The sequence below is a fragment of the Solanum dulcamara genome, chromosome 7, assembly GCF_947179165.1.
Source record: "Solanum dulcamara chromosome 7, daSolDulc1.2, whole genome shotgun sequence".
NCBI classification, from domain to species: Eukaryota; Viridiplantae; Streptophyta; class Magnoliopsida; order Solanales; family Solanaceae; genus Solanum; species Solanum dulcamara.
Window position 1 is genome coordinate 8,793,261 of NC_077243.1, and position 25,995 is coordinate 8,819,255.

The 25,995-nt window shown below is 35.2% G+C and overlaps 3 protein-coding genes across 5 annotated transcripts; 2 read left to right on the forward strand and 1 right to left on the reverse strand.

Moving 5' to 3' along the window:
- Window positions 1-3,296: 3,296 nt before the first annotated feature.
- LOC129895176 (transcription factor MYB1R1-like) lies at window positions 3,297-5,028 on the forward strand. The gene is made up of 3 exons (XM_055970854.1): window positions 3,297-3,794; window positions 4,085-4,293; window positions 4,378-5,028. Exons 1-3 carry the CDS (start codon window positions 3,485-3,487, stop codon window positions 4,795-4,797), a joined length of 939 nt encoding a protein of 312 aa, XP_055826829.1. The 5' UTR covers window positions 3,297-3,484; the 3' UTR covers window positions 4,798-5,028.
- A 10,380-nt stretch (window positions 5,029-15,408) lies between these two features.
- On the forward strand, window positions 15,409-21,065 carry LOC129895633 (polynucleotide 5'-hydroxyl-kinase NOL9). The gene is made up of 9 exons (XM_055971367.1): window positions 15,409-15,753; window positions 16,849-16,946; window positions 17,045-17,078; window positions 17,643-17,809; window positions 17,930-18,113; window positions 18,602-18,782; window positions 19,023-19,113; window positions 19,685-19,812; window positions 20,723-21,065. The coding sequence occupies exons 1-9, from the start codon at window positions 15,566-15,568 to the stop codon at window positions 20,774-20,776; spliced, it is 1,125 nt and encodes a 374-aa protein (XP_055827342.1). The 5' UTR covers window positions 15,409-15,565; the 3' UTR covers window positions 20,777-21,065.
- Window positions 21,066-21,262: 197 nt separating this feature from the next.
- On the reverse strand, window positions 21,263-25,261 carry LOC129895632 (probable myosin-binding protein 5). 3 transcript variants are annotated; one of them, XM_055971366.1, is made up of 5 exons: window positions 24,279-25,261; window positions 22,898-23,758; window positions 22,577-22,797; window positions 21,964-22,101; window positions 21,263-21,733 (listed from the first exon to the last, which is right to left on the reverse strand). In XM_055971366.1, the coding sequence occupies exons 1-3, from the start codon at window positions 25,006-25,008 to the stop codon at window positions 22,592-22,594; spliced, it is 1,797 nt and encodes a 598-aa protein (XP_055827341.1). In that variant the 5' UTR covers window positions 25,009-25,261; the 3' UTR covers window positions 21,263-21,733; window positions 21,964-22,101; window positions 22,577-22,591. The 3 variants fall into 3 exon arrangements, with proteins under 3 accessions (XP_055827341.1, XP_055827339.1, XP_055827340.1); XM_055971364.1 differs by having other exon boundaries at window positions 22,898-23,761; window positions 24,279-25,260; XM_055971365.1 differs by lacking the exons at window positions 21,263-21,733; window positions 21,964-22,101 and having other exon boundaries at window positions 22,113-22,797; window positions 22,898-23,761; window positions 24,279-25,260.
- Window positions 25,262-25,995: the final 734 nt, after the last annotated feature.

A 25,995-nucleotide genomic window follows, 5' to 3' on the forward strand; every position in this document is an offset into this window, starting at 1 on the left:
GTACTCCCTAAGTCTGTACAAGGCACTGTCGGCATACGTTATCAGGGTCTCCATAACTAAAATAAGATCTCAGAGTTGACAACTATTGTGAAAATCTAGAGGAACCACTATAAAAACCTTGACCTACCGACTTCTACTTCAAACCATGAGGACTTTGACAAGAGTTGTAGGGACCATGAGATGCCTGATCACCCTCAGACATTTATATGGCTACATGAATCGGCCCATGGCGGTGGAAATAACCACCTCTCCTTAAAGATTCACTGCCTCCAGGTGAAGCACCAGAAAATAGATTAGAAGTACGGGGTCTCTTGTCTCTCATATCCAAAAACTCCTCACACTCCATCAACTGTGTCTCATTGGCAGCTTCCACTACAGAATGGAAAGAAGATCCCTCACGAGATGATTTGAACACTTTCAAACGAATGGTTTGGAAGTTGTTAAAATTGTGATTAATTATATCCATATAAAAATACACTATATATGTTCACGTGAAATAAGGATTTGTAAATTTTCCTATGTCATTGTCCTTTTCTTGTGTTTGATAAAATTATCTGTCACTATAAAAAATAATATAATTTAAGGGTAATTAAGTGGATTATTGTGTTGGTAGGGCACTGTACTTGTTAACCTTTCATCATTTTGTGGTCTGCATCAATCTTTAATTCTCAACCCCCTCATGATTTAACGATGTCATGATTTGATAGATTTTTTTTTTAAAAAGAAACTTCTATTTTTACACATGTCAAATTTGTTACTCCTAATTAACCTCTAAGAAGTCCAATGAATTGTTAGATGACATTATTATAATGACGTATACCATGTCATTCTTTTAATTCCTATGAGTCTATGGATCTATATATCTTCATGTTAATAACAATTTCAAAATGTTAAGACCTATTCATCTATTATTAGTATTATATATTTTGTACAACTCTTAAACGTTTAAATACATTCGACCATAATAAATATAAAAACAATCGATGTAAGTCAAATATTGTCGTCATACCAAATAGAACCAAGGTAGTTATTCGTATGTAAAATAGAACAGTTCGGCACATAAAATATTTTTTGTTAGTAGGGTTCGGGAAAGAATCGCATTTGCACTTCAAGGAATGTGGTCATGTGATGTACACATCTACCCAACTATAAGTATTAGTAGCTTCTTCACGGCTCTCAAACTCATGGGCTATAAATCATACGAAAATAATTTTATCGTTGCTTCAAGTTATTATATGAGAAATAATACAAATAAAATAGTCTCATATTGAACGTTTTAAAGAAGATGACGATCGATCATTCGTGGCACATAATATTAAATTTTTTACTTCATGATTCAATAAAAGTGATACAAACTACATCAATGAATATGTACAACTTATAAGAATAAAGAGAAGATAGATGATCAATGATGAAATCTCAAATGGGGTAACATGATAATTAGGTAGGGGATATATTAATGTGGTTGTTAATAAAGATTAATGGCACTTTCAGATAAAATCTCGAAATCAAGTACTACATTTTATCTTGAATAAATAATTTTTCATTCAAATAATTGTGAAAGGACATACCCAACCATAGTTGTATTTTAGTATTAAAGCTTTCGAGATCTGTTATTTACAATAATAAGGGATCTTACTAATATCGTACTTAATTAAATATGATTAGTAGACAAGTTTGTCAGTTAATCAATCGGCATAAGCATTTTCTTTTTCACGTGATCCTTTATTGTTTTTCCCATCCACTTTCGCCCATAATTTTGATAATTATAAGTTAACTGTAAAATTTTGAATGTTGTGCAGGAAACTTAATCATGTTAATATTGAATTATTGATCTATGTTTAGTACACTATATATTATCTTAAGTTGGACCAACTCTTTTTTAATCCAAAATGAAGATAATGTTATAATTTGGTAGGTGGCCCTGTTTAATTCAATCTTTGACATTTTTAAAATAAAATCATTCATAACTAATCATAAACCATTACCCAAAAAGAATAAAAATAATTTATTTTTATTGTGCAAGAATCATTTATCAATATCATTAGACTGTATCACGAATATATATTTTTCTAGAGTTCTGTTAACTTTATAAAAGCATAAACCGATACCAAAATGAGATTTCAATGAAAGAGTCAACAAGCATATGGCAACCAAAAGATATGTTCACACGGTTAATTAGTTCCATCAATGATTGAGATATATAAATCATAGGAGGATGTTGATTATTTCTTTCTTAATTAGAAGTTAGTCTAGATTTTGAATTTTGGGTAAAAATAATTTTTGGTAGGAAGCTCTTTTCGTGAATGGGCCATTGCGGCGCGAATTTAAATTAATCGTGCTCTAATACAGACATCGGACATCAAATAAGGAAAGAAAAAGAGGGAATATATAGGCTTAATATATTGACAGACTCTCAAACTCGTCAGCAAATTTTATTTAAATATTCAAATTGTTATTGTTATTATTGAGCACTTGAAATCTAATAAAATATTTCTATTAAATATTTTGATTTTTTTTTCCGCATATGTTCTCAAATATAATTTACATTACATAGAGATCAGTTAACCAATAAAAATATGTTGGTTCTTTAATTATAATTTATATGTATTAGTCTCAATAAGTCGTAGAACCTCAAATCTGTTCTAATTAAAAATAAAATGTATATAATTAAAGAAAATGACATATTTTATGTAGTTAATTTATCCACGTAATAGACACTTGAGAACATGCACATTATTTCTCTTCAACTATTGAATCAAAAGTATCTAATAAAAATATTTTATTATATATTTAAATGCTCAATTAAGACAAGACATAGTTCGAATGTCTAAATTAAATATGGTAACAAAATTGAGGAACGGTCAATGTATTAAGCCATTTGCTTCAAATATTTGAATGGAGTGTATCTAATTAATGGTTGATCACTCATTTTGTTTAATTGAAAATTAGAATTACTTAAGCGAATATTACAAGAATTATAATCGGGATTAGACAATTATACAGGAACGGAGTATTTCAACTAAACATAACGAAGAGAAGATAATAGATATTTCAACTAAAAAGCCTAGAAAAAAAAGGGACACTTTACCCTGTTTGATAATAGTCAAACCAATCCTTCATGATGCTTAATGGTCATCGCACTGGATTAATGATGTTTAGAATCTAGATTATGATGATCAAAACATTTAATTATTAAAATCGAAATAAGTTATTCCAAATTTATAAATCAAAACACATCACTATATAATTTTATTCTTCACACTAGACGACCCCTTACACCACATGCACTTCCCTTTATTTACCCATCATACCTGTCTCCCACTCTCTCTATATTTTCTTATCTCCATTTGCCACACGCCTCTATTAGCCCCTTCCCTACCCCTCCTTGCCCTCCTTCTGTGTGTATATATATACATACATTACCTCTATGTGCTTAGTCTTCTCCATTTTCCTCGAATAAATTGCTGATTCTGCAACGACGATGATGTCGAGCTTCTGTTCACAGTCGGGAAACAACGGCCACAACTTTCTCACATGCACCGGCGAGTCTTCGCCGGCCGCCCTGTGTGGTGGAGGAGTAGAGATCATGCTGTTTGGCGTGAGGGTGAAGGTGGACCCCATGAGGAAGAGCGTGAGTTTGAACAATCTATCTCAGTACGAACATCCTAATTCTAACGACACCAACAGCGGAAATAACAATGACTCTTCTAAAGTTGCCGCCGACGAGGGCTACGCCTCTGCCGACGATGCTGTTCCTCATCACTCCGGCAGCGGCCGTGAGCGTAAGCGAGGTTAGATCTCTGATTATCTTGCTCTGTTTTTTCCTCTTTACCCAAAGTTAACTCTTGTTTTCCAGTCATCTCAATTGTATTAGAATTTCTTTTTTCTCTGTGATATGGAGTAAATGTTTTTCATTGTTTTATAAGTCAACGCATTAATTGATCATCTTATCTATCGTTTTGTCTGTACACAGTTCTCGATTTCTAGTATTTGCTAGTCACATGGTTTTCTTTTGTCTCTGGATTTTAGCTAATAATTATTTTGATCAAGTTGGGTGTCTTATGAATTTCATTCATTTTAGGAGTTCCATGGACGGAGGAAGAACACAAGCTATTCCTTTTGGGATTGCAGAAAGTGGGAAAAGGAGACTGGAGAGGAATCTCTAGAAACTTCGTCAAGACTCGTACACCGACACAGGTGGCAAGTCATGCGCAGAAATACTTCCTCCGGCGAACTAACCTCAATCGCCGCCGCCGCCGTTCTAGCCTCTTCGATATCACCACTGACTCGGTATTTCACTCAATCCCAAATTTCATCTAGTACCAATTTATTTGCTTACCTTTTAGTTCCTAAGTTATGCTTCTATGAAAACAGGTATCTGTATTGCCGACAGAAGAAACCAAAAATCTGCAACAACACTCCATTTCATCATTGCCTCCTGTAGAAACTTCCAAAATCAATGCATTTCAGGTGACATCTTTGCCAGTAAATTTTGGGCATCTTGTCTTGCCAGCACAAATTGAGAAGCCAATAGAAAGTCCAATCCTTAGGCAAGCAAATGAAAGTTATGACGGTTCATCATCTATATTCCTCCGGCCAGTTCCAGCTGTTGTTCCCCTATCTAATTCATCAAGAATAGCTGACTTTAACTTGAATCAGAGCTCAGCAATGGAGACATCTTCATTATCGTTGACATTGTCCTTGTCATCACCATCATCATCATCTACTAGGCACTCAGGATTTCAAGTGATGTCAAATTTTAGTAATGGAGAGAACATCATCAGTGTGGCATGACCTACAAGAATCTTATATTAAATTAAAATAATAGCAGTAACTTAAAGCTAGAAGAAAAAAACAATGAAGTAAAAACATAGAAAAGGCCAATGGGAAGTTCTATAATGGAGTTAATATTATTATTTATAAGGAGAGATGAGGTGAGGTACTTAGTGGAATTAATATGTATGTTCCTTTTGTTTTGTACAGACCAGAAATATGTCATTGTCATGCCTTACTGTTTTATGTCTACTCATATTATGTTTAGTGTTTCTTTATTTGTTTTGTAGTTGGGGCTAAAAAATTAACATCAGAGCTTGTGCTTATTTGTTGTTGCTAATTGAGTAAATATCAATGGGCAGAGTATAGTGGTCTCCATTACTATCTATTCAAATATCAAGTGGGTTTCAGTTGAATGTAGCAATGTTGTGGTGTCCATTAAAGAGCAGAATCCATCAATCTTTGTTTGATGAATGTGGATGGGGGGCTTGTTCCTCATTTATTGTAGTGAGTAGTGACAATAAGCGAGTGGTAGGACAATTATTGTCTGCTCTTGTTATGTTGTTATCCGGAATCCTCATTGGGTCAGGGTATCTTCTTCATGTGGTGCATTTTCAATTATCATCCTATTCCATCGATTTTTCTTTATTCAACTTAAATGGGATACCAATGTGGACACCATTTATGTTTTGGTTATTTTCAATCTTTTTGATTATCTGTGGTGTCCGCACCCACTTGAATAGATGAGAAAAAAAATTATCTAGTACCGTAGTGTTTTTTGCTTCTGCAAAATCAACCTAGTTTGATAATCACTAGGCCACAACTTCATTAATTTTGTTGTTTTCATATAATTACCGTTTTCTTGTTGAAACCATTAAAAAAAAAAAAGTAAACAATGAATTCAGCCAGCTATTTGAGTGAAGATGCCTTTGTCTCATAGAATCCATGAATTTCCTTTGTGGCAGTTGTATGGGAATGTCAGTACAACTGAATCCTGTACGTTAATGAAATGGTCTTCCGAGATCAGTGATCATTCAAAAAATTATGACTCTTAAATCAATAAAGAGTTGGCGTGACCCAAGTTGGTGGACAAACAGGACTAATATGAGAGGTTGGATGGTGCCATCTCCTAAGTTGAAAACACCAATGTCCAAGTTCTACATACGCGAGATATGACTCAAAGTAATCATGTGTGAAATAAATATGGTTGGGCTTGAGTCCAGGAAACTGAGCGAGATGTATTGGCTGCCAAAAACAGAGCTGTCTCCTATATCTTTTGTTTTTGTCAATTTGCCAGCAGCTAAATCGAGCTCAAAAACTATAAAATTCGTTGTCTCATAAGTATACTCAGTATGATCCTCATAGATGATCCTGTCGCTTTCACCACATCTCACAACTACAAATAACACTCTACTAGTAATGTACAACTCGACTCCGATGTAATTTGATGGTAGCTGTGCTACTATTTGAGTAGGACCAGATTGGATGACATCATAAGCTAACACTCGGCCTGCCCATTCAACTCTCCTGGCCTCCAAACACCGAGGAAATTGATATTCCATGAGAACGTAATTGGACTAGCTGATAAAACAGCCTTGTGAATAAAGGTCCATTTTTCGCCAAATTCGTCATCAGCATAATCTTTAGTTATATTTTGATGGGGCAATTCGATCTCAACACCTAAAAAAGGATGTAACAGATTGATTTCACCCTCTTCTTTTCCTACTGTTATAAACCATTCCATAGGCACCATACATTTTTTTCCACTGGCTTTTGGTATCATCTTGTTTAAAACATGCCATTGTAGAGGCTAAAGAACTGTCAACATGAATTGCCTTCTTCCTCCGCTAACATCAGCCATGGAGATCTACGCAGATCATTGTAAAATTATCTTTGGTGGCGATGTGCAGCCAAAGAGAGGTCATGAAGTTGCGACCAAACAGCCATCTTTTATTTCTTTGCGTTATAAAAAAGTGGGAGCTAAACTTCCTTATATATATATTAATCAGAAGGGATCCTAGTATGGTCGGATTTGGATTCGAAGGAGAAAATCCAACTAACCCTCGGAATCCAATTTCTATTGGTTATTTGGTTTGATATAAGTTTTTTTAAAAAGGGATAATTATTATTATATCCCAAAAAAGAGAGCTATTTATCATCGGATATATTATTACTTTCATGCCCCATAAAGGATTTCACGCTCGTCATCAAGGAAAATCAACTAGTTCGTGCGCGTCACCAAGAAAAATAAGACACTGCTCAATTAATTCTTGATATCATCAGAGTATATATATACTCTGATAGTATCATGAAGGAAAAAACAAAAATACTGCTTAATTATTTTTTGATACTACCGTAATATGAAGGTATCAAGGTTTGAATAACATTGCAGTGAAAATGCTTAACTCTCTTTGATACCTTCAGAGTATATATATATTGTACTGTTATCAAGGAGCAAAAAATAACTAATCACTGGATAAACTGTTCAATTACTTCTTTATACCATCAGAGTATATCTACTCTGATAGTATCATGAAGGGAAAACAAGGCAATAAAAACACTACTCAATTATTTTTTGATACCATCAGAATATATATATATACTCTCACAATATCATGAAGGTCACGCGAAAAAAGAAATGGGCCTGGTCACGCGAAGAAGAAGAGGGGCAGTGCTGTAATTACTTTGGACCTTTGGTCCAATTAAAGTAAATAAGTTGGGGTAGGACTAGTTTAAGTAAATAGTTTATTTTGTATAGTTTTTCCTTTTTAAAATACCTTCGATAAATTATGATTTTAACTATTAGTCAAATCCCTTTATAACGGTCATTCATTATAACAACATTTTAATGTAATAATCTGATTAGCTCTAGAACTGATTTTTCATGCTATACTTTTTGAAAAAATTATTAAACTAGTCAAAATTAGCAACTTATTTATGGAAAATAGCTATAGTTTCAAAATATTATCAAACAGAGCAATATGTTGTTATTATAGCAAACACTTCCCTTCTCCCCCTTGCCTCTCTTCCCTATCTCTTGCCCTCTCTTCTCTCTCGCCCTCACTCTCCCTCTCTCCCTTGCCTCTCCTCCCTTTCTCTTGCACTCATCCTCTCTCCTGCCTTCTCCTCTCTCACCCTCTTTCTCTCTCATGACAATAAGAAGAAATACATTCAAATTTATTATGTATCAATTGTATTCAATAAATATAGGTGAGAGTTTTGTATTTTATTTCAATTGTATTCAAAAACTATGTTTTGTGTTTTTTTGTATCAATTGTATTTGTATTCACACTAATACAATATGCATTCATCCTCTTTGTCAAATGTATTTGTATACAATCAAAGAGAGGATGAATACAGTTGTATTCATAGTATTTTGAATACAATTGATAAAAAATAAATACAAAATACAATGCAAAATAAATACAAAATACAATCCTCTCTCCTCCCTCTCTTGATCTGGCTCGCCTCTCTCAATCTCGCTGGCATCTCTCTTCTTAATATGTATTCATTTTGATACAAATCAGTTTATTTTTGTATTCTTTTTCTCCAAAATCAGCAAAAAAATACACACTCTCCCAAATCTCGCACACCTCTCTCCTCCCTAATATTTTGCTATTATCCATAATTAAGCAAATTATTGTTATAGAGTCCTATTTAATGCCAAAATGTTATTGTTTTGATGGATTTTCCTATACTTTTTACTTCTCAATAACAATATTTTTCATATAACAATAATGACTTCGTTATAGCAATACTCTTTATAAGTAACCTTGTATAATCGTCATATTCAAATATTGTGTAAATAATAATTTGTAAGAAATATATATTATAATATTAAGATATTTATTATAATTATCATTAATGTTATTCACATAATAAATTTCAAATACAAATATTTTAAGAAAAAAAATTATATTTAAATATTGCCCATCAATTATTGACATAACTTCACAAAAAAAGTACTGACAACCAAATTAAAACAAAGAAAATACTTACTTCTCAAAATATACATATTATGGGCACTTTTCACTTTCCCTTTTCACTTTCCTTTTGTCGGAACAAATATCCATGGAGATTTGAATTGTACACTACCGCCTGCCCTTTGGGAATTTCTAGGTAATCATGAACAAATGATCTAATAGTGCCGATTAGGGGTGTTCACTGATCGATTTGAATCAGTTATTGATCAAAATTAAAATTAAAATCAAATCAATCTAATTGATTTTAAAATTATTAAAATCAAACCAAATCAAATAAAATATACATCCATCGATTTAGTTGTTATCGATTTTCGGTTTGATTTGGTTTAGTTATTCGGTTATTAATCATACACAAAAATAATAGAAATGATTCATTCAAAAGATAAAAAAGACAATAATTCATTCAAAATAAATAAATTGTCTTCGTGCCATTATTGATCTTAGAATTCTTATACCAGAATTTTAATTACAGTAAAACATCTATAAATGCATATGTTTGGGACTAGAAAAAAATATTTATTTATCGAGATTATTAGTTTATCGATAAATGCATAAAATATTTATTTATCGATAAATAAATATTTATTATTTTAGAGAATATTTTGAAGTATGTGCCATAAGAAAAATAATATTTGAATTAAGAATTTCAAAAGTTTAAATCTAGGAAACTAAAAAGTGTACTCTTTGAATATTTATTATTTAAATCTAGAAAAATTAAACGAATTTAATAAAGTTTAATGTTGCTAATTGTATTCATATATATAGAATATGAAGAGATTTTATGTTGATTATAAAAGGAAAAAGCTAGATGTTTAAGAATCATAATCCAAGTATAATGTCTTCTCATCATTTGAAAGGCGTACAAAAATCATCTTTAACCAATAGTTATTGGTCTAGTATTATTGACTGATTAAATATTTATAAATTTTTGATGTATTCTAGTAATTATTACTTTATATTTTTTGGGGACTTTATTACTTTATTTTTAATTATTATCTAATGCATTTAACGAGAATATTACTTTAATATAACTAGCCCAAATCGGGATTGAAGAAAAATATTCATTTAGCGAGATTATTACTCTATCGAATATTACTTTATCGAGGTTTTACTGTATGTTTAACTTTCTGCTTATATTTCTAAACAACATAAATATACTGAATAATGCATAAGCTAATGATATGTTTGTACAAATAAAAAACGTATCATATCTTACTATTTTAAATTAATTTTTAAAAAATTTAAAATAAAATCAAATAAAAAATTAATTTATTTGATCGATTTGATTTGATTTTTTAATTTGAATCGATTTGTACCCAAACCGTGAACACCCCCAGTTCCAACCACCACTTACCTCCCAATAAGCCATAATAGTCCGCCGAGAGAAGATAATAGTTCCAGCAGTACTAGCCTTTGTCTCCTCCTGATTCAGGGATTAACATGACATTTAAGTTTTATTGGTTTGATTGCACTAGAACTTTGATTTCTACAATAATTATGACTTCCAACTAACATTTATGAGTTCAAATAAACTAGTTTTTGAAAGTTAGAAATCATAAACTAACATTAATACATAATGGATTTCACCCTATCTATATCCGGAGCCACTCCCCTAGCGGTCCTGCCATCACGCCGCAGAACGGGAGCTCACGACTAAGTATACCCATTCAGACTCACTTTTGTTCAATTATAAAAAAATAAGTTTCAAATTTTGCAAAATAAAATAGGAGGATAGACAAAAATCTATCATTTGACCATTTGTTAAAACTAAGGATAACAACAACAATAATCCAGTAAAATCCCACAATGTGGGGTCTGGGAGGGTAAAGTGTACGCAGACCTTACTTCTACCAAGGCAAGATGATTGTTTCTGAAAGACCCTCGGCTCAATAAAAGCATAAAAAGAGATCAGATAAGGCTAAGAAATTCAAAGCGGTATGGAAAAACAAATAACGAAAGAGACATAGATAAAATAGAGTAATCAAAGTACAGAAAGTAATAGATAGTAATATATAAGAACAGAAATCAGAGCACTGGAAATTATAGTGCTCTAATGCGCCTACTAATAAGGAAGAATAACGAGACTATGTACTAACCTTCTACCCTAATGTGGTCCTCTACAACCTCCTATCTAAGGTCATGTCCTCGGTAAGTTGTAACTGCGTCATGTCCTGTCTAATCACCTCTCCTCAATATTTAATCGGCCTACCCCTACCTCTTCTGAAATCATCCATGGCCAACCTCTCACACCTCTGCACTGGGGCATCTGTGTCTCTCTTCTTCACATGCCCAAACCATCTCAGTCGCATTTCCCGCATCTTGTCTTCTACCGAGGCCACTCCTACCTTGTTCTGAATAGCCTCATTTCTAATCTTATCGCTCGTGGTATGCCCACACATCCATCTCAACATTCTCATCTCGGCAACCTTCATTTTTTGAACGTGAGAGACTTAACTAGCTAACACTCCACCCCATATAACATAGCCGGTCTAACCACCACTTTGTAGAACTTACCCTTAAGTTGTGGTGGCACCTTCTTGTCACATAACACACTGGAAGAGAGCCTCCATTTCAGCCACCCTGCCTCAATACGATGTGTGACATCATCGTCAATCTCTCCACTGTCTTGCATAATAGACCCAAGGTACTTGAAACTACTTTTCTTTTGGATGGCCTGGTCACCAAGCCTAACTTCCGCGCCAACCTCCTAATGTGTCTCACTGAACTTGCACTCTAAGTACTCTGTCTTGGTCCTACACAACTTAAATCCTTTAGACTCCAAGATATATCTCCAATCCTCCAACTTAGCGTTAACTACGCTACGAGTCTCATCGATCAGGACTATGTCATCCACGAAAAGCATACACCATGGCACCTCACCTTGAATTTATCGCGTCAATCTATCCATCACCAAGGCAAATGAAAACGGACTAAGAGCTGATCATTGATGCAACCCCATCACAATTGGAAAGTGCTCTGAGTCCCTTCCTTCTGCCCTTACCTTGGTTTTGGCACCTCATACATGTCCTTGATCACTCTAATGTACGCCACATGTACACCTTTAGCCTCCAAACATCTCCATAGTATCTTTCATAAAACTTTATCGTAAGCCTTTTCTAGGTCGATGAATACTATATGCAAGTCCTTCTTTATCTCCCTATACTGCTCCACCAGTTTCCTCATAAGATGGATGGCTTCTATAGTTGAGTGTACCGGCATAAATCCGAACTGGTTCTATGAAATAGACACGCCTCTCCTCACCCTCATCTCCATCACTATTTTTCCGACTTTCATAGTATGGCTTAGAAGCTTGATACCTCTATAGTTGTTGCAGCTATGGATATCCCCCTTGTTTTTGTATAGAGGGATCATTATGCTCGACCTCCATTCTTCGGGCATCGTTGCCGTCTGAAAGATGACATTAAAGAACCTGGGTCAGCCACTCCAAACCACCGAGCTCGTGCTCTTCCAAAATTCCCAAAAAACTCATCAGGTCCGGTCGCTCTTCCCCAGCGCATCCTACGAACAACCCTCTTAACCTTCTTGACCGTAATACATCTGCAACACCCAAAATCGTGACGCCTCCCTGTATGTTCCAAATCTCCCTACACAACCTCTCTGTCCCCTTCTTCATTCAAGAGTTTATGAAAGTATGACTGCCATCTCTGTTTAATGAGGGTCTTCTCTATTAATACTTTTCAATGCTCGTCCTTAATGCACTTCACTTGATCCATATCGTGTGCCCTTCTCTCCCACGCCCTGGCTAGCCCGAACAATTTCCTATCTCTGTTTTTCTCTTCTAGTTCAGCATAAAGACGTTCAAAAATTGTCGTTTTTGCTGTTGAAACTGCCGACTTTGCCTCCTTCCTCGTTATCTTATAAAGTTCCCTATTCGTCCACTTCTCCACCTCATCCTTGTTTTCTATCAACTTTGCATATGCCATCTTCTTTGCTTCCACCTTCTCCTGCACTTCTCCATTCCACCACTATTCCCCTCGATGCCGACTACGACTATCTGTCTAGACTCCCAGCACTTTCCTTGCTACAACCCTAATACAACAAGCCATCCTATCCCACATACTGTTCGCATCCCCACTACTATTCCAGGCCCCCATATTCTTCAACTTCTCTCCCATCTCCAGGGTACTAGCCGTGGTCAAACTCCCCCATTTGATCCTAGGTCGGTCATCCCCGACCCTCTTCTTTCTTGTCATCTTGATCCCTAAATCCATCACCAAGAGCTTATGTCGGGTTGTAAGGTTGTCGATCGGCATGACCTTACAGTCCTTGCATAAACCTTTATCATCCTTCCTAAGGAGTAAAAAATCTATTTGAGTCTTAGCCACCGAACTACGGAAGGTTACTAAGTGGTCCTCCTCTTTGGGAAACTCGAATTAGCTATCACCAACCTAAAAGCTCTTGCGAAATCCAAAAGTGAAACTCCTCTTCCATTTCTGTCTCCGAAGCCAAAACCTCCATGCACATCATCATACCCTCCCGAAATAGATCTGATGTGCCTATTGAAATCCCCTCCTACGAAAAACTTATCAATAGGCGGTATGTTTTCCACTAACTCGTTCAAATCCTTTCAAAAACGCCTCTTATCCTCCTTGCCTAAGCCTCCTTGCGGCGCATAACACTAATAATGTTCAACATGATCCATTCAACGACCATCTTAATCGACATTATCCTATCAGTGACTCTCCTAACCTCCACCACCTGATTCCTTAAATCACTGTCTACTAAAATGCCTACTTGATTCCTATACTTCGATCTATCAGAGAACCAAATTTATACCCGTCTACCTCTTTAGCTTTAGAACCTACCCATTTGGTCTCTTGGACACAAGCTATATTAATCCTGTTCTTCTTTAGAATCTTAACTAGTTCTATGAATTTTTTCGTTAACGTCCCAATGTTCCAAGAACCTACTCTTAGTCTAGAAGCTCCTTTAATCCACTTACCCCTCCTTACCCTCGTCCTCGTCCCCGTTCCCGTCCCCGTCCCTGAGCGAGAACATGACCTTAGTCTACCATCACTATCCAAAGCCACGAAAACGCGTATGAACTAATAAATTATTCAAAGGTCTAAAGTCAGCAAAATGTAGTTACAAGTGTATGAACAAAGAATAGATATGGAACCGAAGGTACCAACTCTAGTTGAAATGAACTTGGTTGCCATCGAAAAATACTATGTTCTCTTAGACAATTTATCGAACAGATGGGGTGCGTTAAGTTGTCTTACTCTTCTTCACAGCTAGGCAACGATATTACCCTCCCAGAAATTGCAGGAATTATTGGTTGCAGCCCAAGTATCACAAGTATCACCAATACGCAAGAAAGAAATCAAACCCAACTCCAAAAACCTCAGAAAGCTTAAATCAAGAGCCTAAGAACAAAATTGCACTGACTATATGAAAATGAGGATTTTAGAACAATATTTGATCTCTAGATCCCCGTCTTGGCTGTATTGGACAGAAAAAGTCAAGATCTTTCCAATGTAAGGCCAGTTAAAGGGGAAAGCTTGTGCTGCTGTCAATTTTTTTTTTAATTTTCAGAGCTCAAATTGGATAATTTTATACTTTTTTTAATTTTCAGAGCTCAAATTGGATAATTTTATACCAAAATATAATAAAAAGGGTATATTTGACCCAAAAATATAATGAGAGAAGTATATTTAGAACAAATATATAACGAAATATATATATTTAAATTATTTCTAATAGTACAAAAGCATATTTGACCCTTCTCCGACTAGCTAGTACGATGTTAATGATTTTTTTCCCAACTTGTGTTAATGAGTCAGAAGTTTTACCTGCATATTTTATGCTTCTGTAGTTTTTTTTACTAATGAGTAGTAATAAATAACTTCACGTGCAATCAAACTTTCTTGTACAATTTGACCCAGGAAAAAAAAATTCTTGTACAAATTCTACTTGCAGCGCTTATACCAACATACTTACTTTAAACTCTCGTTTGGCATTTGAGAGTAATTTTTCAAAAAAAAGAAAAAGAAATAAAACATATTTATTGCTCAAGAAATTTGGTTGATTTTTGAATATTTGTCTTCAAAAAAATTTTCAATTCCTAAAATTTACTCTTTATTCCAACTAAAAATATGTCAAACACATCATTAATTATTTTTCAAAAATTATTAAGAAACTTCATAAATTTGTTTTTAAAATTTCAACTAAATTTATGACCAAACATTGACTTAGATGTTAGGAAGGTAAGAGTGGACTCGATTTTGAGATAAGTGCTAATTAGTTATTTTAAATCATTAATATTTAATCATCAAAACTTAGAAGTTGCTAGTAGCCTAATTTATATACATGCATCTCAATAAGTCATAAAATTTTAAACCTGAAATTTATAATATATATACATAAAAAGAAATAAATATAATATATTTTAAATAATTAATAACTTATTAATGTAAATAGATATTTTCTTTAATAAATTTCAATTGAAAGCGTTTAATAAGAACATTTTATTATGTTCAAGTGTTTTATTAGAACAAATTATAAATTCATGATCTAAATAAAATATATTTGTCAAGTTTAAAAGGCTGTTGAATATATCGATATATTCGGTCTATTTCTAAAAACAAAAAATGTTGGAACTTTTCAAAAGAGTACAAAAGAAGGAAAAAATATTAGGAAAAAAAAAATATCATTTACTTCCGGGTTAATACCCGACCCGATACATCACACGAAGAACGTGCCTTTTGTGTATTCCACTTTTTACTGAAAAAAAACAGCACAAGGCATAAACACGCCTACACACTTTTAACAGAGAGAGGGAAAACATGGCGTCCTATGTCGACGACAAGTTCCAATCGGCTAACATAGTCATCCCGGAGGAGTGGTCCAATGCTGCCGACACAATAGCTTATGATTCTAACACTTCGCCGCCGCCGGCTGCGTTTGTCTGCGGTCCCAAAAATAGCGGCAAGACCACTTTCTCTCGTCTCCTCGTCAATGTTCTTCTTCATAGGTATGCATTTTATCAAACATATGGCAGTCAACTAGTAAAGTTAACATTTTAGCTAACAACCTGAATTTTCTTAGAGTATGAGAATGGTGTCAAAATATTACTGTATCTGTATGTTTGATGAATTCGTGTTATGTATTGTATCTTGACTTAATGGATCATTGCTTATGATTTTGTTTGCAAGTTTGAAGTTTGAGAATGTACTTAGTTGTTGAAATTGTTCCTTCTTTTGAACAACAGTCCCAATTTTCTGCTTTCTTGTTTCCTTAGTTTTTTTTTTCCTTCAAAAATAAGTGTATAAAAGATTCTGCCTTCTTATTTCATTGTTACCTTAGAATGTTGTTGATGGTTTAAAATGCAAGTTTAGTTCAATTTGAAAACGGAAGATAGCTGAATGAAAAACAAGATTTGAACAATGTCATTTCCTGTTATTTTCATTTTCGCTCGTTTTCCTTCCTAAGCCATTTTCATTGGTACTTATGTTAACCACAATTTTTTCTTATATTTAGTCATCCAAAATATATATGGAAAATTATTAAAAACTTCGACCTTGTCAATTGCTAATGAAAGAACGAAATTTGGGTATATACCTATTACTTGTAAAATGATGGAGATCAGACGAAATAACTCTCGTGGTCTAGAATAAAGAAGAGAATCCTTCTGGGCATTAAATTCAAGGATTGCACGTTATGTTCTATATTAAGCATGTCTAATTTAGGAAGAGTGATAGGCTAATAGAAAAAGACAACTAAGGATTCATTGGAAATTTTAAATCTAATTGGAAGATACTTATTTCGGATGGGATGCACCAATAGGATGAAGCAAATGACTTCGGCATTATGAATTTTTTACTGCACATTGATTGTCCTTGAGAGGCTCTATGCCCTTTTGTATGAATTGAATAAGGAGTAACAACCACTCTTCTCTGTATATTGATACTTGTGGATGATCACATTTTTCTGTCATTACTGTTGGCTGTTCGTGAGAGGCTGTGTACTTTTTGTCTGAATTGGATAAGTATAACCTGATCATAGTAGGTTTTGATGACTTCGATTACAGAAGTACAAGTTCAGATGATTAACTGTCTTTGGCTTTCAGATACAAGAAAGTCGCTTATTTGGATACAGATGTCGGGCAGACAGAGTTTACTCCACCTGGTTTGTTATCGCTTACTACAATCGACAAAATAACTTCAGGTACACCAATCATTGTTGAACTATTAGATGTTTGTGTTTGAGCTTCTCTAGTGCTGTGTTTATTGACTGTCATCTCTTTTCTTGTCTTTCCGCATCAGATCTGTCAATTCCATGCCTAAAAACTCCTGAGAGGTATAATTGCTGAGCCCATGTCTTGGAAAAGCAAATTTTTGTGCCATTTATTTTCTTCTGTTATTACTTGTTTAACTAGCAAAAGGACTCTTTTCGGTCTCTGTTCTTGGAAGAGTTTAAAACCCTTCTTCCCCTTTCCACTCTCACCATCTTTGTCCCTGTAAAGAGGGCAAATTTGATGGAGAATGGCCATCTGGACTCCAGTAGCAAACATACTTATCATTTGAGATCGTGTGCCATAGGTTTAGTGTTATTTAAGCTGATCTGTGCAGTTTGGTTGTAGATTTTTTGTTTAGCAGAGAACTTTGACATTTTAGAAATTAAAGAGTGTCCATCATGCACATTGGATATTATCTACGTCTTGCTTTAAGAGAGAGATGCCTTATTAGTTTGTTGCATGAAACTGGAAAAGCTACTTCCTTTTGCCTTTGGGGAGTTCTGTAAGCTAAGTTGTGCATAAGCTGTATAGTTAAAATTTATGACACTTGAGTGAAAGAAATTTCTCTTGTTAGCAAGGCTGAAATTTGCTTGAAGTTGATTTTGACTACAATTTTTTTCTTTCAGATGCTTCTTTTTTGGTGACATATCCTCAAAAAGGGATCCCAAAACATATTTGGCTTATATTTTTGCCTTGTATGATCACTACCGGAGAACGTACCTGTTGAGCAATGGCGGAAGTCCTGGAAATGCTGGGGTGCCCCTTGTCATTAACACAACGGGCTGGGTCAAAGGCAAGCTTCTATATTTATTTACTTGCTTTCAATTTAATTTAGGCTAGTGTGGTCCGTTTCTTCATTGATCTGGTCACAATTTTCATGATCAAGTCTGATTCTGCTTTCCTTGTCTTATAGGTATTGGCTATGACATTCTTGTGGATATTATCAAATACATCTCCCCTACCCATGTTGTTAAGATCTGCATATCAGCTGTGAGCAAGAATCTTCCGGCTGGTGCATTTTGGTTGGATGATGGTAATGGTGCTGTTGCAACTCTAGTTGAGGTCAACTCTGCTCGTCAGGACTCTTTTAACAGATCGTATGAGTTTATCTTTTCCCTCTTTTTAGTTTTTATATCAGACAATTGAAGTTTGCTTTCTTGTAAGTAGAAAATAATTCTCTTGAGAAAGATGCTTTTCCCAGTACATTAATATCTCTATATTTTATCCCTTAAAATGACAGAGAGAGACAAAGAAGAGGGAGAGTAAAGAAAAACACTTACAGGCTACACACACCACATTTCAGTTCATATTCCTTAAACAAATTTGATGCCATGTGACCAGGAGGTCACGGGTTCAAGCCTTGGAAACAGCCTCTGGCAGAAATGCAAGGTAAGGCTGCGTACAATAGACCCTTGTGGTCGGGCCCTTCCCCGAACCCTGCGCATAGCGGGAGCTTTAGTGCACCGGGCTGCTCTTTTATTCCTTAAACAAATTTCAGAATTTATTCTTAATTGGCGGAGTTGTTTGTGCTCCTTCAACAATTTATATCCCCCTTGTTTCTTAGTCCTCTGATATGTTTTCCCAGGGTTCTTGTACAGAAGGATGCACGTCTTTTGCGTGATCTACGTGTTATGGCCTATTTCAGACAATGCTTTCCAAGTGATAAGAAAATCACAACAATCAAGGAACTCTCTCGAGCATTAGCTGCTCACCCTCCATACGAGATTCCTATATCAAGTATCAAAATTAAACATCTTCATTCTGAGGTAGGTTTACCAATGGTGAATGACCTTCTCTAGATGCAATGCTTTGTTACTTTGATGGTGGCCAAGAGCATTGCCATCCATATATGCTGGGTCTTCTGGCCTATGGCTTTTTCTATTATTGCTTCCTCCTTTTCTTATATATTCATGATTCATTTAGTTAACTATTATTCCATTCTTATTCAAACAAGTACGTCTAGATATTCCTCTCATGTTCTGATTAGTTCTATATCTGTATGCCAGGTTCCAAAGAGTGAGGTTTTCTACAGCTTGAATGCATCTATTGTTGGCTTGGCAGTTGATTCTGAAAATTTTCCTGACTGCATGGGCTTGGGTAAGTTATTGCAACAAGATTCCCACACTTGTGTTGTGATATTGCCAGTTTTATTGACTTCTCTAAAAAGAAACTGTCAGTTTTGCTTCTTTTGGATGGACAATTAGTTGCTTTCTTTAGCGAATGGTCTCAGTGTTTATATATGTGGAATTGTAAATGTTTATCTTCAGATAGGGTTGTTGAAGAATCACAAGAGCGAGAAGCATGAACATGGTGAGGATGTCCTAGTTTTAAAATGAACACAGTAAAATGTATGGTGCCCTATTGCATCACTTAACAATGATCTTGCTTGTTGGATCCATTAATGCAACATTAAATATGGTCACTTGTATGTGATGATGCAGAAGTTTGTGTTATTATTACTGATTGTCCGCGTCGAACATTATTCATACTACTAGCTCTGCTGCCTTAATTAGCTTGAGGAATTTTGCAATGCCCACCAAAGACCTAGATCTAGACATATCTGTTTACTGTGAATCAATGCCTTATGTTTCTAATAGCTTAAACTTGATGTTGTTATTGGATGTCAATTTCCTCTCATTGCTTCTTTACCTGCTTTAAACTGATTCAGGAATCGTGCGTGCCATTGACACTCTCAAGCATGTACTCTATGTACTTACCCCTGTTCCAAAAAGCAGTCTGCAGAAGGTGGATCTTCTATTGCAGGGCTTTATCGAAATTCCAACTTGTTTATTGCAGGTAATTGTCAATCTATTCCCCCATGTGCCTTGTTTTACTATTTTTCTTTGCTTTGCCTACATTACCTGTTTATTTGTATGACTTATGTTGAGTAAGAGATTAGAAAACAAGAAATATAGGGTGTAAAAGACACATTTCAAATAAAAAGGTATAAAGGAAATAATAGAAAACATGGAAATGTGACACTGCATGCTGTTTTGCTCTCTGGCATGATTTACTGTAAAATTATGAAGTTTCACATCCTGCATCCTTTTGTCTATGGTATATTATATGTAGCCCCTGTATTTAGAAGCTTGAAAGATAGCTTGTTTATATGCATTGCAGAAAAAACTAGTGTTCTCTTGGTATGATGCTATCCCTATCTTTTTCCAATTTAGAAATGACAATCATGGCCTATTTTTTCCTCTTACATTTTATAATAGGGAGAGGGGGAATCACATAATGGGATTCGATCTTTATCACTGGTGAAGGATGAGGGGCTCACGCCATGTGAGATACCCACAAATCCCTATCATGTCGTAGCTTGAAACTTTGTCTTACCAGAAAACAAAAGAAGTAAAGAAGAAAAAGGAAAAGAAAAAAAAGAAGAAAAAACTACATTTTCAGGAAGTACTAGAATGGTTGTGTATAGTTTGCACGGCAAGTGCATCTGCTGATGAACCTGTAATACACATACATGATCTGTTTTTTTTGCTTGGGGCTAATGATGTCGAAGAAAGCATTTAAAAAATGGAGAGGATAACTTCTGGGGAACTGTGTTACTGAGAATAACTTCTCTTTCATTTTTACTTCTCAAATTTTGTTGACTTGCTTTTCAATTGTAACTCTTTCAACTTGTGCATAACATTAGAGAAAGAATGAGAACTACGATTGTCTGATAGATTTTCTGAATGCTTTGTCTAATGCTTAGGTACAAGGCTGCATCTCACCTTACATGTCTGCTGATGTGTTGCCTTCAGCTTAGGCAGTAACTGGGCTCGCCTATCTGGATAAGTTCATTCTATCTTGTAAAGCTTAGTAGAAGTCATTTGAGAAGGTTGGTTATGCTAAGTTATATCTCCTTCTTCAACAATCACCTTATTTATGAGGTAGTTTTAAGAAACTTATGAACTATCAGCCTTATAGGTTGCTACTTGGTTTGTAAAACGTAATTGAGTTTAGGGTTTAGGGTGACCATTGTGTCCTTGTTGGCAGCAAACTTTCTTCTGTGTATGTACAATTTAATCTGTTGGACTCATCTTGTTATTTTGGAATTTCTGGTCATCCTAGCATTGGTTGCTCTACCATTTATGATGGTTTGACGCACAATCACTGTCTTTGATTTGTGTCCCCATCTGCTGTGGCTTTCTCTGATGAAAGACTTGAGTAGTTGGAGAAGCTTGTCTAAAGTCTGATTTTGGCTCAGAAGCCAAAATTGGAACTATAGCAATAGCAGCTCTTATCAAGGCGTTAGCATGAATCTAATGTTTTGAAGGAGTATTTCATCCCCTCATATAAAAGAGAGGAAACGAAAATGAAAAAAAAGAAAGGATTCTAGTAAATTGAGGCTTTAGGAACCAAATAAATGTCTCTGAGTGGAAAAAAAAGATAAGTAATGCATGAGAGGATTAGGAACCATTTTATGCTCACTCACACCTTCCACTGTGCTCGTTTAATGAACGACTAAGTTACATTATCTGCTAAACAAGCATGTGTGTACAAGTACAACTGCTGTCAATTTAATTCCTGTCGTAGCATCTGGTGAAACAAGTAGTCTGAAATAGATGGTTAAGGGAGGTGGATATCTTACAAATATATAACCATCTATATGCATTTACATTTGACAAAACTAGTTGTTCGTTTCTCAATGGAGTCTTCCTGTGAGACATTAATGCCTTTTGCTGGATTATTTCAAAGTTGCCTGGTTCCAAGCCAATTTCACCTGCAAAAAGCAGTATTAATCACTACTTGTGGATCAATTTTTCCATATTGAGCCATATACCTTTTCAACAGAAGCTTAGATGTAGTATATTTTTGGGAGAAAAACACTTTAGAATAGGAGGATCATAGGTCAATAATTTCTAGTGCTAGGGTTGGTGCAACTAATGCCAAATTCCGAGTCAAATATCCATGTTGGATTCAGTGAATTACTAGCATGCAATAGAATATTACCTGAAGAATCTCAAGGCTCTAGGTAGTGAGAAGTAAAGGTCCGAGGAAATGCCAAAGCTGAAGCCTTCAGGGCTCCTTCCAAGACTGTACATCCTAAATGTGGAAGAAAAACAGGAGAGAGGAAAAGAAGAAAGAGAACTGCAAAAAAACACTTGTTACATAACTGACTCTTGCTGCAATTAGCAGTTAAATTGCAACACAAAATGGAAATGATGAATGGGTACACTTATGTTCTCAAATTCAGTTGCCTATGAAATATTCAAGTTAGTTGTAGTACCAGGCCCTTAAGAGCACGACCACAAAACATTGTTAGCAATGTTCTGCAGACTTGTAGGAGCATTAAGTTTTCAGTGATGAGGGAACTGACAATTGACATGAAACATACAAAGCAAAAATTGATTTCTGAAAACACGACCAACAAACTTATATTTGGAGTTCAATTTTAGCTAAAAGGAAAATATGAATGATTCTGTAGCTCTTGAACACTCATCTATAGAAAAGTTACACCACACATAACTCTGTAATTTTCTAATTCTTATCATTTCGCCGCTTTAAAGAAATTGTAGTACCTCTGGATATCAACTAAGAAGAGAACTCACAAGGGAAGAATCACCTTTTTGGACAAAAGTCATGCATCTGCAACTCCTGTTGCTGTATCTGTGTATCTAAGCTCCCGCAGATGTTGAGCTATCTCAGTCAAGAGTTTGGTTCCTTCTCCACCCCTCTGTAATGTCATGGCGGCGTGTTTCAAGAAGCTACTTTCTGCTTCAACAGCTCTCAATCTCTCTCTAAGTAGAGAAACTTCTCTTGTAAGTATAACCTTATTGTCATTTCCTAAAAACATGACATGACATTTAGTATCTGTAGTCTTACTTTCACCAAGAATGAAAAGAAAAAAAGGCTGGTAAATAGGGAAACAAGGACTCATATGTACCTTTGTCTTGAATCACATTTGATTCTAGCACATGAGATTCGACATCAGGAGGTATTTTGATCTTCATTTCAAGGTTCGTTAACAAACTCTGTAGATAAGATCTCTCGTTCTCAAAATCAAGGTTTGAGTCATCGACATTTTCATCTCTGTATTCCCCAGGATGTCCAATATGGAGCTCGTTTACTCCATTCTGATCTACTTCACGTGGGCTGCCACAGTCGGGTCTTTCATCGAAGGATGATGCAGACTGAGATCTCAACTCTTGATAATCATCATCTGCATCAACTTCACAGACCTCACTACCGGCTTTCTTGATAACTCCATATCTTTGCCTGTAGGTATTGATTTCAGCCTCCAAGACCTTTATCTCTTCCTCTCTCTTCAAAACCAAGTCTTTCATGACTTGCAAGGCCTCTTGGTCATATTCTGCCTGCTCTTCCATCATTCTCTGATACTGCAAGGCTTCCATTTGTACAGCTGCCTTCTCTGCTTGCAAACGCGTGATCATGGCCATGGCATTGTTTGCTGCAACAGCAGAGGCACTTCTTTCTTCATCCAATTCCATGTATAATTCCATGAGAGACTTTCTGTCCAGACGAACCTGCCTCTTCAAGCTATGCAAGATGTCATCATCTGCTTCGTTTACTGCACTCGTGTCATTAGTATCTGAGATGAATTCACTCTTATCACCACCCAATTTTCTGGGCTTATTAGGCCACTTAGGACTGGCTTGAGCGGAGTCTGTCAATGGGATCCCAAAGAACTTGTTTCTTGCAGAAACTGGGGTTTTGCAAGATTCATCATGTATGTCCTCGGGATCTGGTAGCAGCGGGGCAGTAGAAGCTTTAATATCCTCTCTACCTGCTACACATTGGAAATATTAGTTGACTCTTAACACCTCACCTCAGTTTCAACTTCTCCTTGGAATGACTAAATCCACCAGCTAGTGAAAAAGTTGATTAGTGAAAATAACATATAAACATCAGGAGTTACAAAATGTATCTTGGAAAAAAGAATGAGTTAAAGTAGAATAGAATATCAAGAGATGTGAATCATGAGCCACATAACTCATAGCATCAAAGACAGATAAAGGGCAAAAATTGTAACTCACCCTCCTTCCCCCCAAATATTATAACTATCCCCTTCAACAATGACAGTCTTGTACGTGCGCTATCAGAGAATGCGGTTATTAGTTATCATGATAATTGTGAGGATTTAAGTTTTATACACTGATAGTTGATAGACGTGAAGCTCTAATTGTAAAATTGCAGAGTTAAGATGAGAGCTTCTCCCTTTCTTTCTTTGTTCTTTTTTCTTTTCACCTCAACAGAGACAGTGAAGAAAACATGAAGCCAAAGAAATAGTCAAGACAAATAGATACCTGCATTCTGGTGACCCTCATCATCTGGAAGAATCGAATCATCATCTGAGGAAAACTTGAGCTTTGTGTACTGGATATGAGGCAATTCCATGTTGCCTGATTCCTCATTTTTCCACGTTAAGGAAGATCGAGGAGATGAGGCAGGAGCTTGAGAATAATGATTTCCATTTATCGATGAGTTCCTGGCATATTTAGTCCTCAATTTCAAAGGCTCCCCACAACAAGAACAGTTTTGAACGACAACACTTCCAGTTTTGATAACCTCATCTTCATTCTTCACTGGTTTTATCGACATTCTATGATCATCTTCCACAAAGCAGTCAATGTCCTTGTGCAAAATCCCAACTAATGACTTGTACTTACCACAATCTGCTTCTTTCTCTGTTGCAAAAGAGAGAAGGCAACCTTCACACATGTTCCTTATATCAGAAAGCTTCTTGTGGACATGACAATACGCGAGGGAAGAGATGTCCTTCTTGTGACCCTCACAGATGGACTCGTTGTAATAGAAACTGGAGTTCCTCTTAGTGAAAATGTGATCGATCCTCGTGCAGAGCAAGCAGGGGACTTTCAATTCAAAGAACTTGGCAAATTCATTGGTGAAAAGTGCAAGAAAGCCATCAATGAAAAGGAGGAGGATCATCACCCATTCAAGAACAGCATATACACAGAAAACCCCAACTCTCCCCAGCTTTTGTTCAACCAAACGCTTGAAAGATCGCGAAGCCATTCTTTTTTACCTTAATTTTTTTTTCTAATAAAAATACCCCTAACAAAATTCAAGACAAAGATTGAAGATCAAAAGGCAAGGAATGAAATGAGATAGATCACGATCTTGGTGGCTAAATTAAACCCTAGATCATGATCATCCTCTTCTGTATTTTTCCCTCTAGTATCTGTGAAGAAGGAAGAAAGAAGCTTGTTTCCCTAATGCCAAAGTTTCAAAATTTTCTTTCTTGTTTAACTAATTAATAGGAAAGTGCTTGGCGGATCAATTAACTAAACTAACGGTCATACACGAAAGAGGAAAAAAAATATGATTTGATTTAAACAACTCTAAATATTTTTTTCTATTTTGACTACTAAATATTAGTTACCGTAATGTACTTTTATTCTACCTTAACAACTAACCAGAAACCATATTTATAACGTAAAATCACAGGTAAATTATTGAATTAATAGAAGTACAAGGAAACTTGCTTCCACATCATAGTTATAAAAGGAAAAAATGTATGGCATAACATGTGGCCAATTAATCCTAAGCTATTTCACGAACGATCGATATAAAAAGTCATCTCATTAGTTTTTACCTTTCAAGATTGGCCAATCAATGTAAAAATATATTTCTTGAGGAGGTTGTACCATGTGAAAAGGTTCTTCAATGAAATTTTAGCCTAAGTTAGTTATGATCAAGAAATTACTGATTTCGGGGATCTGGAAAATCCAACTGACACCCCTTTAGAAATATATTTAATAATTTGAATTATAATTATAAAAATATTTGACTACACTAGCCAATTGCCATATATTGTTAATGCCTTCGTTTACTTTAACTTGTTCACTATATTAAAAAATACATTTTTACTTTTACGTGTGACTTAGTTATTTACTCTTAATATTAAATATTTATTTCTCAAATTATTTTTTAAGACCTAAGCCTACAAATTAGTATAGGTTTTATAATAAACTACACATATTAATCAATAACTTGTCGTAA